Here is a 17366-nt window from a genome sequence, read left to right as displayed (position 1 = left end):
TCGCTTCTGGGGGCAATGATTTGTGTGACATGGAATATTATATATAGACTTTTATCAACATGTAATCACAGGTGTCGCACATATATTTGTTAGTCTTTATATGTAGATTTTTATAATCCTTATATTTTATATATAATTATTCAGTATCGTAGTTGTTTTTTTTTACACATCAAAAGCACCCTCAGTAATTAGTATTATAATGATTTACAATATTTACATGTGGTGGCTTTTTTTGTTTCAATCTTTAGAAGGGTCAGTCAGTTTACCTTTGATGAACTTGCTGGAACCAAAAGAGGTCAGCCTTTGTCACAAGTTTAAAGCCAGGCCAACTGGCATTTCTATGCAGTCTGACCAGGCTCTATAAAAGCGAATTTTTTATACTGATATCCCTTCATTTTTAAATGGACTGTTCTAAATTCAAAGTTGGGCAAGTCCATTTTACAAATTCAGCATGTTAAGAGTGGTATGGAAATCACTAGTAATTGCCATTTTCTTCTCTCCCGGAATGGTTTCAAGTTCCTTGATTTGGTTGTTTTAAATTGCTGTTATTTTTCTGTTTCCTATTATATAACATATTTTTTATCACTTGAATTAGTTTCTAAATTGGATGAACCTGGTCCCATAAGGTTGAATGAGAAAAAAACAAAAAAACAACACTGACATTATTATTGTGATTGAAAGGTCATAACATCTCTTTATTTATTATTAAGCTTAATTCATACACTATCTTAAAACTTTGGACTAATTTTCAGATTTTCAGGGGAGGTAATGTTGTTTGATATTGATAGTAAGTTTTTTGGCCCAAACTTTAAGGTTTTAATGATATTTTAATCTTTGATTTAGTCTGTCAGACTGTCATGTCTATTTTTATCATGAAATTTACATTACAAAAAGGAGCTTTTATTTGTACATTGCTGATGAAGTAATTTAGATGTATGCATACAAATGACTAGAAAACAGAAAGTACCATACCTTAAACACAGTGGATAAAGGCAATCACTATATACAGTAAAATCTGTGTTAAAGACCACCTTCAAATAAAGATCATCCCTCAAATAAAGACCACTCTTTTACAAACCTTCATTTATCAAAATACAACACAGTTTAATCTGAATAAAGATGTAACTTGTCTCCCTTTGATGGCGTTTATCCACAGGTTTGACGGTACTGTTTAACAGAAGTAGTCTCATTGTTTATCCACTGTATTATATATTTCAAATCAAATTGACAATGTACTATACCAAAATATGTGTCTGTTGGATGATAAACCTGTACTCAAACAGTAATTAAAATTTATTTACTTTCAGTTGGTTGCAAAAATGTTAAACTGAAAAACTATATGTTCTTTGTGGAAAACATCAAGATTGATTTCATAGATTTTATTATCGTAAAAATGTTAACATTTTGTTGTCATTGTTAATTGATATATATTTCTAAATTTAAAATATAGAATTCAAATTTCAGAAGGCTGCGAGCCTTTATAGCTGTAAAGCTAGCATCTACTTTACAGAACAATTTTTTTAAAGTTTTTACAAGTATTGTTACTATTAATTATGTTGTTGATATTGTTGATTTCAGAACCAAACAATGTGATATCAATCCTAATATCATCAGACTTTCTCAAGATGGATAGCTTGGTATGTGGTTGTTTTTTTTTGTTTTGTTTTTTTGTGTTTTATATTTTATGATGTCTATAAAACACTATCTTTTCTTTATTTGGGATGATTCTGCTGCTTTTGGTGTTTAAAGACTCCATTGCCGAGTGTTTGCACATGCTGTCTTCAAAACACTTACTTGTCACCACTGTGTTAATGATTTCTTGTCAGGTTCTTCAGTAGATTTTTTTTTCCAGATTTTTACAATATTTACCTTCCTTGCGAAAGTAGCAGCCATTTTGTGGGTCAATATTCTATATAATATAATTGACAAAATATGAAAATATTAATATAAACAGCTAATTTTGGTGAATTGTCAAATTCTTTTATACATATGAATGAACATATTACTATAGCGCCAATACGTGAAAGATTTTGATCAGTTTTCATGAATATGATAGAATTATGAGAGATTTTTATCTTAAAGGGACTCCACTGAGGTTTTTTGACATGATGGGACTGAAAATATTTTTTTCCAGATAAATGTACCATTTGATGTAGGTGTAGACCACGAATCTTTGTGCAAACTTTCAGATCATTCGCACACCTCGTTTTATATAATAATTATTCAAATTGTAAAAAAATGACCCAAAATGAAAAGCGTTTAAATGCTTTTCACTCAAATGAGGCTAAGAAAAACATAAAACTATGATTTTCGATTTATTTTAAAGTATATTTCTTAACTATCTTGCATATATTTCTGTTTAAAGCGCCCCAGTTCATTTATGTAAGAAATTCTAATGTTATGTTTCTAGGCTTTTAAACCTCAGTGGAGTCCCTTTAACTTAAGCATATAATATATTAAGAATGGCACGCAAAATCACAGCCAGGGGAGATAATAATTGCTATTCGAAAATCATCTATATGTGAGGAAACTACTCGGCCAATTTATGAAAGTTGTAGTTCTACTTATTGGCCTGTTGTTGTCTTTTTAAAACTTTAATTTCACAGTTTTCAGGAATGAATTTTTATCACTGGCAAAAAAAAAATGTACCTTACATAGATTTTGCAGTGATTTTACTTGTCAGTTACTTTTTTGAATGCTTAAATATTTGGGAGTGGTAGCTTAGTGGTTAATTTGTTTGCCTTTCAACTCGGGGATTATGAGTTCAAGCCATACACAACTGTGTCATTAGTTACAAGAAGTAGACCAAGTTTCAGTAAGCTATATACTGTCTTCATAATTAAAGTTATGATAAATAGTGTTTTAATTATATTTAAAGTCTTGATATTATTTGAATTTTTTTTTGTTTCAGGTGCAAGAATGTATAGAATATTGCCATGGCAACATGTCAGCTATAGTTAGTACACCGTGTAATATGAACTGTATCAATGATAAACTTGTAGGGAGGTGAGTTAATGCATAAATTTAAAACTTTGCTAATATTGTTCCGGTCTACTGTACAAGATTGCTGCCATAGTTAAAAAACCCAGAAAAACATTTAAATGAGATCTCCTCCTTAATTATTTGGTCAATTTTGATTCAACTGTACAGGAATGATCTTTTGATAGCTTATTATAAAATTTGCTCAAATTGTTCCGGTTTGCAGAACAAGATGGCCACCAGAGCTAAAAATAGAAAAACATTTAAAGTCATTGTTTAACCTTCTTTAGCTGAAAACAGATTAGCCTTTGCCATTCTGAACATCTTATAGTTCCACCAGTAAATAGCCAGGCCAGCACATCTGTGCAGCCTAACGAGGGAACCTATACTTACTGGGCAGCCTAATTTTTAACTCACCTGTCATCAAGTGTCAGGGTGAGCTTTTGTGATCGCTTTTCGTCCGACGTCCGTCCGGCGTCCGTCGTCCGTCCGTAAACTTTTACTTTAAATGACATCTCCTCATAAACCACTAAGCCAATTTCATCCAAACTTCACAGGAATGTTCCTTTGGTGGTCACCTTTAAAAATTGTTCAAAGAATTTAATTCCATGCAGAACTCTGGTTGCCATGGCAACCGAAAGAAAAAACTTTAAATATCTTCTTTTAAAAAACCATAAGAGCTAGAGCTTAGATATTTGGCATGAAACATCTTCTAGTGAGTGTCTACCAAGTTTGTTCAAATAAAAGCCCTGGGATCAAAATTGGCCCTGGCCCAGGGGGTCATTGATTTTCCCTATATGCATATAGTAAAAACTTAAAAAATCTTCTTTTAAAAAACCCTAAAAGCTAGAGCTAAGATATTTAGCATGAAACATGTTCTAATGGGTGTCTACCAAGTTTGTTCAAATAAAAGCCCTGGGGTCAAAATTGGCCCCGCCCCGGGGGGTCATTGATTTTGCCTATATGCATATAGTAAAAACTTAAAAAAATTTCTTTTAAAGAACTCAAAGAGCTATGGCTAAGATATTGAGCATCAAACATGTTCTAATAGGTGTCTACCAAGTTTGTTCAAATAAAAGCCCTGGGGTCAAAATTGGCCCGCCCCGGGGGTCATTGATTTTCCCTATATGCATATAGTAAAAACTTAAAAAATCTTCTTTTAAAGAACCCAAATAGTTAGAGCTAAGATATTTAGCATGAAACATGTTCTAATAAGTGTCTACCAAGTTTGTTCAAATAAAAGCCCTGGGGTCAAAATTGGCCCTGCCCCGGGGGTCATTGATTTTCCCTATATGCATATAGTAAAAACTTAAAAAATCTTCTTTTAAAGAACTCAAAGAGCTATGGTTAAGATATTTAGCATGAAACATGTTCTAATAGGTGTCTACCAAGTTTGTTCAAATAAAAGCCCTGGGGTCAAAATTGGCCCCGCCCCAGGGGGTCATTGATTTTCCTTATATGTGTATAGGAAAAACTCAAAAAATCTTCTTTGAAAAAACCCAAATAGCTAGAGTTTAGATATTAAGCATGAAACATCTTTTAGTGAGTGTCTACAAAGTTTGTTCAAATAAAAGACCTGGGGTCAAAATTGGCCCCGCCCCGGAGATCATTGCTTTTCCTTATATGTGTATAGCAAAAACTTGAAATCTTCTTTGAAAAAACCCAAATAGCTAGAGTTTAGATATTAAGCATGAAACATCTTCTAGTTAGTGTCTACAAAGTTTGTTCAAATAAAAGCCCTGGGGTCAAAACTGGCCTGGCCCCAGGGGTGTCATTGTTTTTAACTATATGTGTATAGTAAAAACTTAAAAAAAATCTTCTTTTAAAAAGCCCAATGAGCTAGAGCTTAGATGTTTAGCATGAAACATCTTCTTATGGGTGTCTACAAAGTTTGTGCAAATAAAAGCCCTTGGGTTAAAATTGGCCTTGCAACGTTGGGGGGTGGGGGGGGGGGCTATATACAGCTGAGCGACCTCAGGGCCATCATGGGCCTCTTTTTGTATTTTAGTATTGAAATCTCTATAACTTTGAATGGACTGTTCCAAATTCAAAGCTTGACTGATCCATTATAGACATATAGCAGGTTAATGTATATAGCTTATCATGTGAATATATTTCTTGATTTGATTTCCCATTAAATGTTGAGCTGTAAGCATCATATAACTGCTTTTTATACAGTGCAAGGTTTTCTTGCCCAAATGTCACATGACAAACGGTAGAATTTTGTTATACACAGTAATGATCAGTGCAGTCCAAAATTAGTTGTTATGTCTGTACTATCTGATAATAGTCTGCACTGTTTATTATTTGTTCAGTGCATATTTTAGAATTTCCCCTGAAAATGTTGAATGGTTTTGTCCATATTAAAAGATGGACAAGTCCATTTAAGATATTCAGGGTGGAAAGAGTGAGAACAAATTGGAATTGTTCATGTTTAAAAGGTAAATACAGGTTTATCCTGGTTTAGAATCCAGCAACACAGGTAATTGCCCACCAGAATATAAATGAGTTTCTGGTAATAACTGGCACTATAATAACCTCATTCTGGTGGCTCATTTTATTTACAGTGACTTTTTTTTTCTTTCCCGATTTCAGAATTGCTGATTTATTTTCACACAATGAAGCTGATGATATAAAGGATAGGAAAGACAAATTTAAAAGGTATATTATGTTTTATATATACCTGTACTGTCTTCCAGACTTATCAAAGTTTTTTTGTTTTTTTTTGCAACTATGGTGTAAATCAATTAATTGGGGGTGTCAATTGGTTAACAAAAATGCTAACTGCTTAAACCTTGACTTAATAATTGTGTAAAATGTTTAAACAACCATACTAAAAGAATTCTTAGATTTTAATCATTAACTTTGTTTTCATAATAAGATAGAACATTTTGTTTGTATTATGAAAAAAAGAAGATTTTTGATCTTGAAGTTTTTTTTAAACAATATGTTTTGTGATTGATATTGTTACTGTGTGTATACCACACTTGCAAAAAATTATATATGTATATAATTATGCAAAGAAAACAATTTTTAAACATCGAAGAATATGTAAAATGTGCACTGCAAATATTTGTGCACATTATATTTAATCAATAAATTACATGCATTCATTTCTTATTGGAAAAGTTGACTTAGAATTTATAGAAAATAAATTTCTAATTACCTCCCTTTATTTACTTGAAATGTTAAATTGGGTAATATCTTTATAAATAATGCTTATTGGAACTTATAATATTGACAAATCTTAATTTGAGCATCATATTTATGAAATAAAACCATGAAAAAATTGTGTTGCAGGATAAGATTTATTTATTTATTTTTCTCAGGAAGGTCAAGAATTTATCTTGATGTTAAGCTTAAACAAGATGAACACTATTTTGTGATTAATGTATTTTATCTCAGTAGGCCATGCAAATCTGACTTGATATTGCCGATATTCGACTTTATGTTATAATTTTGTTGAAAGGTTGAGGGCAAAATTTTAGGATCTTTGCAAATGTATCAATTTATTTGTATCAGATATAAACTTAATTGATGATTTTTTTTCAATTATCAAATTGTTTGGATTGTTTTAATCTATTAATGAGTTATAGCCAAATCGTCACTTTTGTGCAAAAACGGGTTAAGTCCCTCTGAAGTTTAATAGGAGTTAAGCAGTTATTGCACTAAGTTGACAAATTATACTCTATTAATGCTAAAATTTTATGTTTTAAATTGTTATCAAATTTTCAGTAAATTGTTTGCAAAGAAACTTGAGAAGTTGTTTGAGCCAGATTTCACAAACCAGGACTGTCTAGAAAATGCATCAACATTGTTCAGGTATTTGAATTCAGGAGTTATATTTTGGAGGGATAGAAATTTCAAATGAATTTCATATGAGTTTTATTTCGGTTTGATAAAGATATCATATGAATTTGTGAGTTATATTTCGGTCCAATAGAAATTTATATGCATTCATGAGTTATATTTAAGTCTGATAGAGATTTCTTATGAATTCAAGAGTTATAAGTTGGCTTTTATATTTTGGTTCGATAGAAATTCTTTAAAAATTTATGAGTTATATTTTGTTCCAATAGAAATTTCATATGAATTAATAAGTTATATTTTAAGCCCTGATAGGATTTTCATTTGAATTTATGAATTATATATTGTTCCAATAGAATTTCTTATCAATTCATGAGTTACAGTTTGGTCTGATATGAATTTCCTATGAATTAATGAATTATATTTTGGGCTAATAGAAATTTCATATGAATTAATGAGTTATACATGTTTTTTGGTCAAATAGAAATTTCATCAAAAGTACTGGATTTTATTATTATTTTTGAAGGTGCTCAATATGTAAAAAGATGCTGACCAGAAACTTGGAGAGAAAAGTCAAATGTATGCCAAGCAGGTTAGTTAGAACTGTTTATTTATATCACTTCAGTTTATATTGGTCTGTCTATAATCCAAAGAATTTTTGTTTGTTCATAGATAAAAAGTATAAAAAATTAAAAGTAAAAGAATAAAACATTGTAAAGTTTCAATAAAACTGATGACATATGTGCAATGTCAGTGTTTAATTAAATATTTCTTTTGGTAAATTTTTTCTCTGTCTTATATTCAAAGAATCTTTTTTGCTAAAACTGTTTTACACATAATCAGTGTCTATTCTATTCTAGGATTCAAAAACACAGTGTGGGGGGGGGGGGATTTTTTTTTTTCGAAAAATGAGAATTTATTACATTTGTTGATCTTTTTCCTTCTTTCTTTTAGTAAAATTTTCCCCCTGTCTCTGAAAAAAGGGGGAATTCTCAAATATATGAGTGAATCTTCCCTCATAGAATGGACACTGCATTATGCTATTGTACAGATTTTGAATCCTTTAAAGACACATTATGCCTCAGAAATCCATATTTTTGCAATTATTTAGAAGTGCCTTACTTGTGTTTGATTATGTTTTAATAAATGTTTAGAGCATACAAGATATTCAACAGCCGGAAAAAGTATCATTGAACAATCATTGATGTGTTGTTAAGGTAGCAAAATGTAAACACAGAAGGTTTTTGACTTCCATACAAGGTACTAATTCACTAAATAAACCATTTGCAAACACCGCAAAATAAGCATAAGATAGTTTATGTTAATGGCAAAAGAATTGTTTTTCGGAAACTGTGACAAGATACTAAAGATAGAAAGATTTTTGAGAAATAAAAATTATTGCATTTCTAAGGCATAATGGGCCTTTAAGACTCGTCTGTTTAAACTATGATGTAAGAAAAGATACAAGTTTTTTTTTTTTACGCTATTCAGGATGACAATAGATAAGAGAGGACAGCTAACATTCTGTCATATACGGGATCCGACATTTGACGTTAACCAGTATCTTATCGATCTAAAAACACAGCTTAAATCATGGCGTGAAGTTTACTGGCGGATGTGGGGAACGGTCCATTATCAGATGTGTAGTCGCTGTGGGGAGACGTTCTCGTGTACTGACTATGGTCACTGTAAATATCATCCTGAACCCCCTCGGTACGATAATGAAATGAGCAGCTCGTCTTATGTTGGGACGTACCCTTGCTGTCACCAAAAATGCCTCAGGTTTGATCCAACACAGCAAAACAAGGTATAAATATAGGGTTCACACAAAGGATATTCTACAAATATTGTTTTCTAGAGAAAATGATAGTCTACAAAAATATTTTATAAAGTCTACAAATATTGTTTTCTAGAGAAAATGATAAAGTCTACATATATTGGTTTCTAGAGAATGTGATAAGTCTACAAAATTAATATTCTTTTCTAGAGATAAGAGAATATTATGATGAAAATCCTTTTAATAATAAACCATGTGACATGTACAAACTTAAATGGTCTCAGGTGTATTAAATGGTCCCAATGGAGTTAAATATAAAGAAATTACTGTTACATTTAAATAGTTTGTGCCTTGAGTTTAAGTGCTCACACTTTTTATTTTTAAGAGTTCAAAGGAATTTAGATCACATTTAGATGCTTACGTTTACTTTATTTTATGATATCTGGAATTTATAATTAAACGTTCATGGAAGGAAGGAAGAAGTTACAATAAAATAATTTTTTCCGGAACTTCCTACCAAACTTACAATAAAAAATGCAAAATAATAATCAAATCATTTTATACATATATATTCCATAGATGGAGATACCTATCTTTTAGGCAAATAGATTGTAATGTACGTAAATGGGCAGGCATACTCCATATCATAGGCATGGAAAGCGTAAATTATCAAATATTAATAATATGCTATACTTAAAACTAAGAAAAATAATACCTTGATAACTCATAAACATGTATGAATATGAACTTTGATTACACAGGGATGCAGGGTTCGAGACCACGTGGTGAACGTAGCGCAGGTGAATCCGGGCAGTGAGAATGACCTCCAGAGTCAGTTAAACAAAGTTAATGATGATTTATTGTCACATCGTGATGTAATTTGTGTTCCATATCAAAGACTTTCAGACGCCAGGTATTCATATAGCAACCAGCCCACATCTCCTTGTCCATTAAATAGGCCAGGACCAAGTTTTCACAACTTTCGAATTAAAATTGTCTCAAAATTTTGTTTTTCATAAAATTTTGTTTTTCATAAATTTCATTTTTTTCATAAATTTCAATTGAGTTTAGTGTAGTTTATAAAGAAATTACCTTAGTTCAATTGTGTAGAAAGCTATAAGCTTATAGACACACTCTTAGAGAACGGTTCCTTCTTTTTTTCTCTCTTTTTTCGATCTCAAAGTACAAAGGACTTAGCAATCTTTCTCAAGATCTTTCATTGACATTTCGTCTCTGAGAGTAACTCATTTTGTTAAAGTGATTATTTGCATGATTTAATTTTATTTGATACCTTGAACCGAGTAGTTTAGAATTAGCTGTGAATTGAAAAGTAAGATAAAATTGATGAACGTTCTTTATCTGAAAGTATGCTGACATTTGTAATAATAAACTTTTATGTGTACGCAAAAAATATTTATTTTTTATATAATTGGTTAACAGATCCTGAATAAATATCTTCATTAACTTTTTTCTAACTTTCTTGGAAAAAATAGATCATATGTTAATAATAAAAGAATTTAAGACTCAGTTTTAGCATATTTTAGAATACTTTCTCAAAACTTTATAGAAAATTGGTCCTGGCCTAATTTGGTACAGTAGTTTGTGGCAGTGTGTAGAATTCTTGTTCATTGTGTTTTCTAAGTGTTTTGATTGGGCTCTAAATTCCTGTTTTCCCCTCGTCGGTACATTTTAGGAATTGTTAAGTAAATATAGGCTTTAGTTTTGTTGCATTGCGGTGAATTCTGGTTTTGTGTGTTTGGATTTAAATTGTCTTTTTATCATTTGATTGATCGATTGAAATATGAAATGTCTAAAATAGGATGATTATCTATTAATTGCTCCGGTTACATTTAGCCTAAACTTGTTTTCTCAGAATTTTTTTTTTTAAATTTGAAGAACCACTAATTTTCTGTTGCCCATACTAGCATATAACTATTTATTGTCTAATGTAACAGTTTTGGGTTTTTATATAAAGTAATAATTGGTATTTGCTCTTAATTAACAGTTAAACTTTCCTGACAGAAATGGCTTTATTTAACAACCATAATCTCTTTAATAACAAGGATTTACAGTAAGAGGTCATGTATATGTAAAATGCCATGAGTATCAAATTTTACATTAATTTAGTTTCTGTAGTCGATATTACAAAATTGTTTAAACTTTTTAAAAACTCCCTGATATGGGTGAGTGGGGTTCTGTTTTCTTTTTTTTCTTTAATTTAACATATGGTCTTAGATCTCTTGTGTATTTTTGTTGAAATAGTTATGTTAGGGTGAGAAAAATGTGCAACCTTCTCGTCCCTCGGAATACCGTTCCGTGGCTCTACCGACTGAGCTATCTGACTGCTGACACATAATCTCCTGTAAACAGTTCTGAACCTTGATAAAGTCACCAAGATTTTTTATTAATTGACTCACATTTACCTGTAGGAAATACAATGATTGGATGACTGGGTAAAAAATATTTTTATCGTAGCTTTATTGTTTTTTTACCAATTTTTATATATGAAATGCTTATTTTTTTCACCTAAGCCTAATTTATAGATAAAATGCTTAATTTTTTGCACAATCTAAGCATCATATACATATAAAATGCTTATTTTTTCACTATATAAACATCAATTGCAGGGTACCAGTAGGGAACCATGTCAAATCTGGGTGTTTTTTTCTCCATTTTGTGGATCAAATAAGTTCTTGTTCTCTTCTCTTATGCTGCAACTGAAAAAGTGGGGAGTATTTTGTGATTAAAGTTGTCTGACCATATGTACATATGTATGCTTTGTCTGACCAATAACATGGAAAGAAATAAGCAATGGTTTATGTAACTTGGTAGGGACATTGCCCATATGAACCCTGATTTTTTTAAAATTGTCCATGGCCTTTTGAAAACCCTTTTAATTTTGAGGTCATTAGGTCAAGGTCACTGGGACTTAATATGTAAAAACCCCTTGTCCAATCAATATCTTGAGAAGGATGAAGTTTAAGTTTGTTACTCTTAGACAAGACAGTACTTATGGCCAGTACAAGACTCCTATTGATTTAAAGGTCATTAGGTCATAGTCAAAGTGACTCTACCCATGGCCAGTATATGACCCTTATTTAATTGCCATTAAGTCATGGTCAAAGTGACACATGACACTTGTCTAATCAATAACTTAAGACACAAAAGTATGTAGATATGTGTGACAACAAATGAAATGGGGACATTATTGTCCTGTTGACACATTTCTAGTTTTTCTAACCTTTGGCACAATTTCCTTCCATATGAAAATATGCATACCATACATGTTTCTTCAGACATTTTTATAGATCTTGATACAATTAAAAGATTAAGGTTATGTTTTCCTCCAAAGTGAATGTATTTATGAATAAAGTTGCTAAAATTTAGCATAATAAGTGGGAAATTTCTTAGATGTTTTTTATGTATTAATAAAACTCAGCTTACTCAATTCAAAAATTGATGTATTTCAGTTAACACATAGATAAATTAACACAATTGTTGAAATTTGCTTTAAAAATATATACATACCCTATAATTTTGCACACACTATTGTCTGAAAAGGACATATATATTTTTTCTTACACATTCTTTAACTTACACAGCATATGTATTTTTTATGTTCTGCACATTTTCTATGCTCCCTGATTATTTTATGTTATTTCAAATAGTTGCTGGTTTTTTCATTCCTTTTGTAAATAGATTGTCTTTTCATTAATGTCAAGGTCACTAAGACAATGAATAGATTTTCCTTACAGTCAAGTCATATTGTCAGCATTTTCATTTATGTCAAGGTCACTAAGACTACAAATAGATTTTTCTTACAGTAAAGACATATTTTTAACGTTTTCGATTATGTTAAGGTCACTAAGATTATAAATAGATTTTCCTTACAGTAAAGTCATATTTTAAGTATTTTTGTTTATGTCAAGGTCAATAAGATTATAAATAGATTTTCCTAACAATTAAGTCATATTTTTAACATTTTTATTTGTGTCAAGGTCACTAAGACTATAAATAGATTTTTCTTACAGTAAAGCCATATTAAAGCATTTTAATTTCTGTCAAGGTTACTAAGACTATAAATAGATTTTCCTTACAGTAAAGCCATATTTTAAGTATTTTCGTTTATGTCAAGGTCACTAAGACTATAAATAGATTTTCCTCACAATAAGTCATATTTTTAACATTTTCATTTTTGTCAAGGTCACTAGGACTATAAATACATTTTCCTTACAGCAAAGCTCTAATTTTAGCTTCTGCATTGGGGTAGCATCTGTCCATGTTACAGATATTCTTGTATTACACATGTATGCTGTAGGCTTTAAGACTTTATTATTATTATTTACAGTGGTTCCTTACAAAAGAGATATTCTTGCCCTTTATTTCAATGTCTTATCAACTTGTATGGTATAACTCTTCCGTAAGTTTGATGTTAAGCTATTGTAAAAAAAGATGTTTGTAGCTAAAACACTTACAAAAAGCTGAAGTTAAAAAACAGTATGATTTAGCCTTAGTTGATAGGGGAAAAAAACACCTACAAAATGTTACTTTGGTCAGGTTTTATTAGGCTTTTGGTTTGATTTTTATGACAAGTTTGAGCAATTTTTTTTACCTAAATATTTGAACCTAATTTAAGTGAATAAATATGTGAACCTTAGTTAGGTACAGAAGATATTGTGCCATAAAGATACGTGATTACCAAGATTTTTTTATACCAAAATTAAGTACAAAAATATTTGTACATGTACATATACCTAAATAAAATGCAAAGCTATTTGTACCTAATTAAGGTGCAAAAATATTTGAACCTTATTTAAGTGCAAAGATATTTGTACGAAATTAAAATGAAGAATGATTGTACAAACTTAATGGTGCGATTATATTTCGATATGTTGTTTACAGTATAGGAAGTGGTAGTGGTAGATCTTATATCAGCATGTTCACATGATTATAGTCTCAACTTGTCAGAGATAGATTCTTGCATGTTTAACCCTTAAGCACGCTGGGGAAAATTGTCGTCTGCTGAAAATATTGTTAGTATAATTTTTTAATTTGGATAAAAAATAAATAAAGGGCGATTGTCAAAGAAGATACCAGGTGTCTGATCTGGTAATGAGTCTGTTATAGTAAACCCTCCTAACAGGCCTCGAGGTTACGAACATTTTGTAAACTAAACCCTAGTTGTGTTCTTGACAAGCATGATTTATTTAGAATTTCTTAAAGTTATAAGTGATTATTTGAATTCATAATGTGGAATAGATTTAGTGTAGTCTGTATTCCCTTTAGCCTTTTAGCACATCAAAGTTTTAAAAAACGTTCCTGAAAATTTTGTGCACAGATATTATGTTCGTACATTTCATTCAACTTTAAACTTCCTTTAATCTCAAACTTTTGAAAATGTATTGCTCAATATTCTGCGCACAGTTGAACCATAAAAGAATCCTAAAAGTAAAAGTGGACTGCCTTTACCTCCAGTTAAATAGTCCTAGGTCAGCCTGCCCATCTTTGCAGTCTAACTAGGTTATGTACTTACAACATACAAACAACAAACTTAAAATTGCCATCTTGATATCACTAAAATTGATAATGGACTGTTCCAAAATTGAATTCCGGCAAGTCCATATAGGAAATTTCAGAAGGGAAAGAGTAAAAGTAGACATACATGTATAGTCAACCGTTTTTTGGGCACAGTCACATCCCGGGGTCTTGGGTTTTTAAAAATTTTTCTCCCACTGGGTCTTGGGAATATATTTTCTTTTTAAAGTATGAAAACATTATCTTCTCAGGGTTAGTTTGCATTTTTCTTTCGTTCCTGATATTTACTTTTCTTTTTTTGAAAATTTCTTTTTTTAGATGCTCTTAGTATCAAAACCACTGTTTTTTATAGAAATCTAAAACCACTGTTCTAAAGTCATTGTATGAACACAACTTTCCTGTTGCTATGGTAACAATTCTAACCATTTAATGTAACATTAAAACTTCTTATGAATTACTCGAACATAACATCTCTTATAATTTTTCAATTTTATTTCTGAAATTGACAATTTTTATATTTGCTTTTAAATATATTAATGTTTTAATATGTGGATTTAAACAATAATAATAGACCTCCATCACTAAGTGATTAAAATCACTGACTATTAAACTCTTGTCCATCACCAAAGCAATTTTGAAACTCTTTTCTATGTCAGGAAGCTTTTCCAGTAAGATTATGAAAATTTTGTTTGAATCAGATGCCTGAAATACCGTATTTCACACAGAGGCACCTTTCTTCTTTTTTTTGTACAGCAGTACTTGCTATAAACTAACGTGAATTAACCAGTCCACCTCCCCTTACTCCCCTCAAAATATAATAAATAGATACTTAAAAATAAACAAAACTGTTGCTATATAGCCTATTGACGATTCAATTCATAGGAAGTCTTGTATATTTCCTGGTGCACAAATAATAAATAAGGAAATGTTACAGTTGTAGCTGCAATTACAGAATTTATCCTTTTCCTGTAAATAAAAAGTAGACCAGTCTCAAATATCAGATTCTGATTGGTTGATTTTGAAAACCTTCAATTTGAATTGACCAATAGAGCTATTTAATTTTCTTCATTAGCCACATGAACAAGAAACCAAACACGCATACAAGCGATTACAATGAATAGTTAGGTTTTTAGTTTTATTGCCTTAGCTTATGATTTTCCTCATTAAATAATGATTAATACCTATATGTTACATTAAATGAGGCACATGTTGTTATCATAGTAACAGATTCTCTGATCAAATAGACAAATCAATAAGTTCTTACTGATTTGACAGTCTAATGGTAAGTATATTAGTTTATACTCCAAATAAATCTTTATGTAAAGTATAGAATGAAATTATTAGAATATTTCGCATGCATTAAATATTAGAATTATTTAGTAACTATAGAGATTAAGACTGACCTATATTGTAAACAATTAAATTTTATTGTTTAAAGAAATTTTTTTGAAATTATAATAATAGTTATTTATTGAGCTTATCAAAATGAACTGTATTGTTTTGCTTTTCAGAATCTTAATTCAGTAATTATTGCAGTTACTGTTACAGCATCACATGAAGTAAAGGGTTAACACCTATTAAATTTAGTAGGACTTAATCCGTTATTGCACTATTAGATGTAATCACACTCTTAGGATCTCATTAACAAAATGATACTGTGACTTATTTCTTTGTTTTTATGCATGGTGACTTAATATTTTGTTGATTTAATTTTATAAACCTCTATGTTGTAAAATGTACAACTGTACTTTCAAAAATGCAAAAATGGCTTTAATTTTTATAATGCATACCTTTTTATCTAATATATTGAAATTTCAAACTTTCAATAGAATAGTTTTTGAATTTCAGGTTTAAAAAAAAATGAAGAACAATGGTCCTGAATATTCAAGCAAATTTACAAATTGTCACAAAAAAGTGCTAAATCAAAAGAATTTGTTGTTGGAATAATGATGAGTTTATTTATAATTCTGTTTATGTACATTAGTGAAATGGAACTGAATGTCTTTGCGAATGAAGAATTTGCCAGTAACTCAAGGTCAGAGGGCGTGGCCATATCCTCCGTTATATCCGGAGTTGAAGATGATTCAAAGACAGACGTGAGTATTTATAGTAACTGTCTGCTTAAATAATATTCAGTAACCAAAAAATTAGAAAATTTTGCAACCAGTAGAAAGTCAAACCAATCTTGCCCAATGCCTCCTGATCATTGTCTTTACTCATGAGTCTAACATTTAATATCCCCTTTAATGACAATGGACATATCTTATTTGAAAGCAGGATAATTCCATTATTTTATATAGTGGTTAATATTGTGGTTTAATATAGTGTTAAGGTAAGTTAATTGATTTAGTGACAGTACTTACATTAAATTGAATTAATCTCTGAGGTGTCATTTGCTGTTTAATGATCCTGAAATCTTATATATTGGCTGGTTATTGAAACAAAGTTTTTGTTTACTTCTTACAGAATTTATTTCTTTAACCTTTTCCCTCATATAGACGTGTTTTGATGGGATTTTGTCCCCCCCCCCCCTTTTTGAGGCCTCAAACAGTGAAAACAACCAGTGCTTCGCAATGAGTGTTAAATTTTTGTCTTCTCAGCCCTCAAGGTTATAAAGCATTGTTTTGAGTTCCGTCTCAAATCTCAGAGATTTCATTGGTCAGCATATAGTCTGTGACAGTTTGTGACCATCAGATATCCGAGATCCGAGTTTGCTCTTAGAGAATTTCTTTATAATCTCAGACCCTGGTGTGGTTTGAACCCATTCCGTTAACAATCCTTAGCTCTCTAGCCTGATACATTCACCACTCAGCCACGCCACTCACAAAGGTTTGTACTTATGTGATAATTGTATCATATTTTGATGTGATGTTGAAGTTTTTTCTTGCTTTGTTTAATTCAAATCAAACCTGACTGCTATTGTATTTTGTCATAATATCTCTATTAGTCTGCAAGGCCTGTTCCGAGACTTCAAGCCCTGACTATTGATCGTGAAGTATCATTTGAGTATGATGACATTGGTTTTGGCGAGAGCGATGATGAGATTGGAGACGATGAACAACCCAAGGGGACAGCAAGAAAGGGGCGGGGCTTAAAGAAGTCAAGGGTCACGATTGATCCGCAAGCTATTCTTATGGATGCTCCTGGTTTTGAGTAAGAACTCGTTCAGTTCTTATATAACAGGAAATGTTTTATATAACTGTAAAATATACTTTGACATTGAGATTGAAATTATTTATATTAAGCTATCATGCAGTATAAAAAAGTT

The 17366-nt window shown here is 30.8% G+C and overlaps 1 protein-coding gene across 8 annotated transcripts in view; it reads left to right on the top strand.

The window, feature by feature from the left end:
* The window catches only part of LOC132752630 (SANT and BTB domain regulator of class switch recombination-like), a 43106-nt gene that overhangs the window by 9816 nt on the left and 15924 nt on the right, over positions 1–17366 (top strand). For 6 of the 8 annotated variants that reach the window (XM_060742974.1, XM_060742971.1, XM_060742973.1 and 3 more), the window contains 10 exons: positions 1579–1637; positions 2912–3006; positions 5575–5640; positions 6715–6801; positions 7313–7378; positions 8278–8593; positions 9325–9476; positions 10993–11016; positions 16083–16194; positions 17046–17251. In XM_060742974.1, the coding sequence (XP_060598957.1) occupies positions 1579–1637; positions 2912–3006; positions 5575–5640; positions 6715–6801; positions 7313–7378; positions 8278–8593; positions 9325–9476; positions 10993–11016; positions 16083–16194; positions 17046–17251 (1183 nt within the window). The remainder of the gene's footprint in view (positions 1–1578; positions 1638–2911; positions 3007–5574; positions 5641–6714; positions 6802–7312; positions 7379–8277; positions 8594–9324; positions 9477–10992; positions 11017–16082; positions 16195–17045; positions 17252–17366) is intronic. The other 2 variants (XM_060742977.1, XM_060742972.1) reach the window with 1 other exon arrangement.

The sequence above is a fragment of the Ruditapes philippinarum genome, unplaced genomic scaffold (genome assembly GCF_026571515.1).
Source record: "Ruditapes philippinarum isolate M1 unplaced genomic scaffold, ASM2657151v2 ctg2789_1_1_1_1, whole genome shotgun sequence".
NCBI classification, from domain to species: domain Eukaryota; kingdom Metazoa; phylum Mollusca; class Bivalvia; order Venerida; family Veneridae; genus Ruditapes; species Ruditapes philippinarum.
This window is presented reverse-complemented; position numbering and strand designations above follow the sequence as displayed.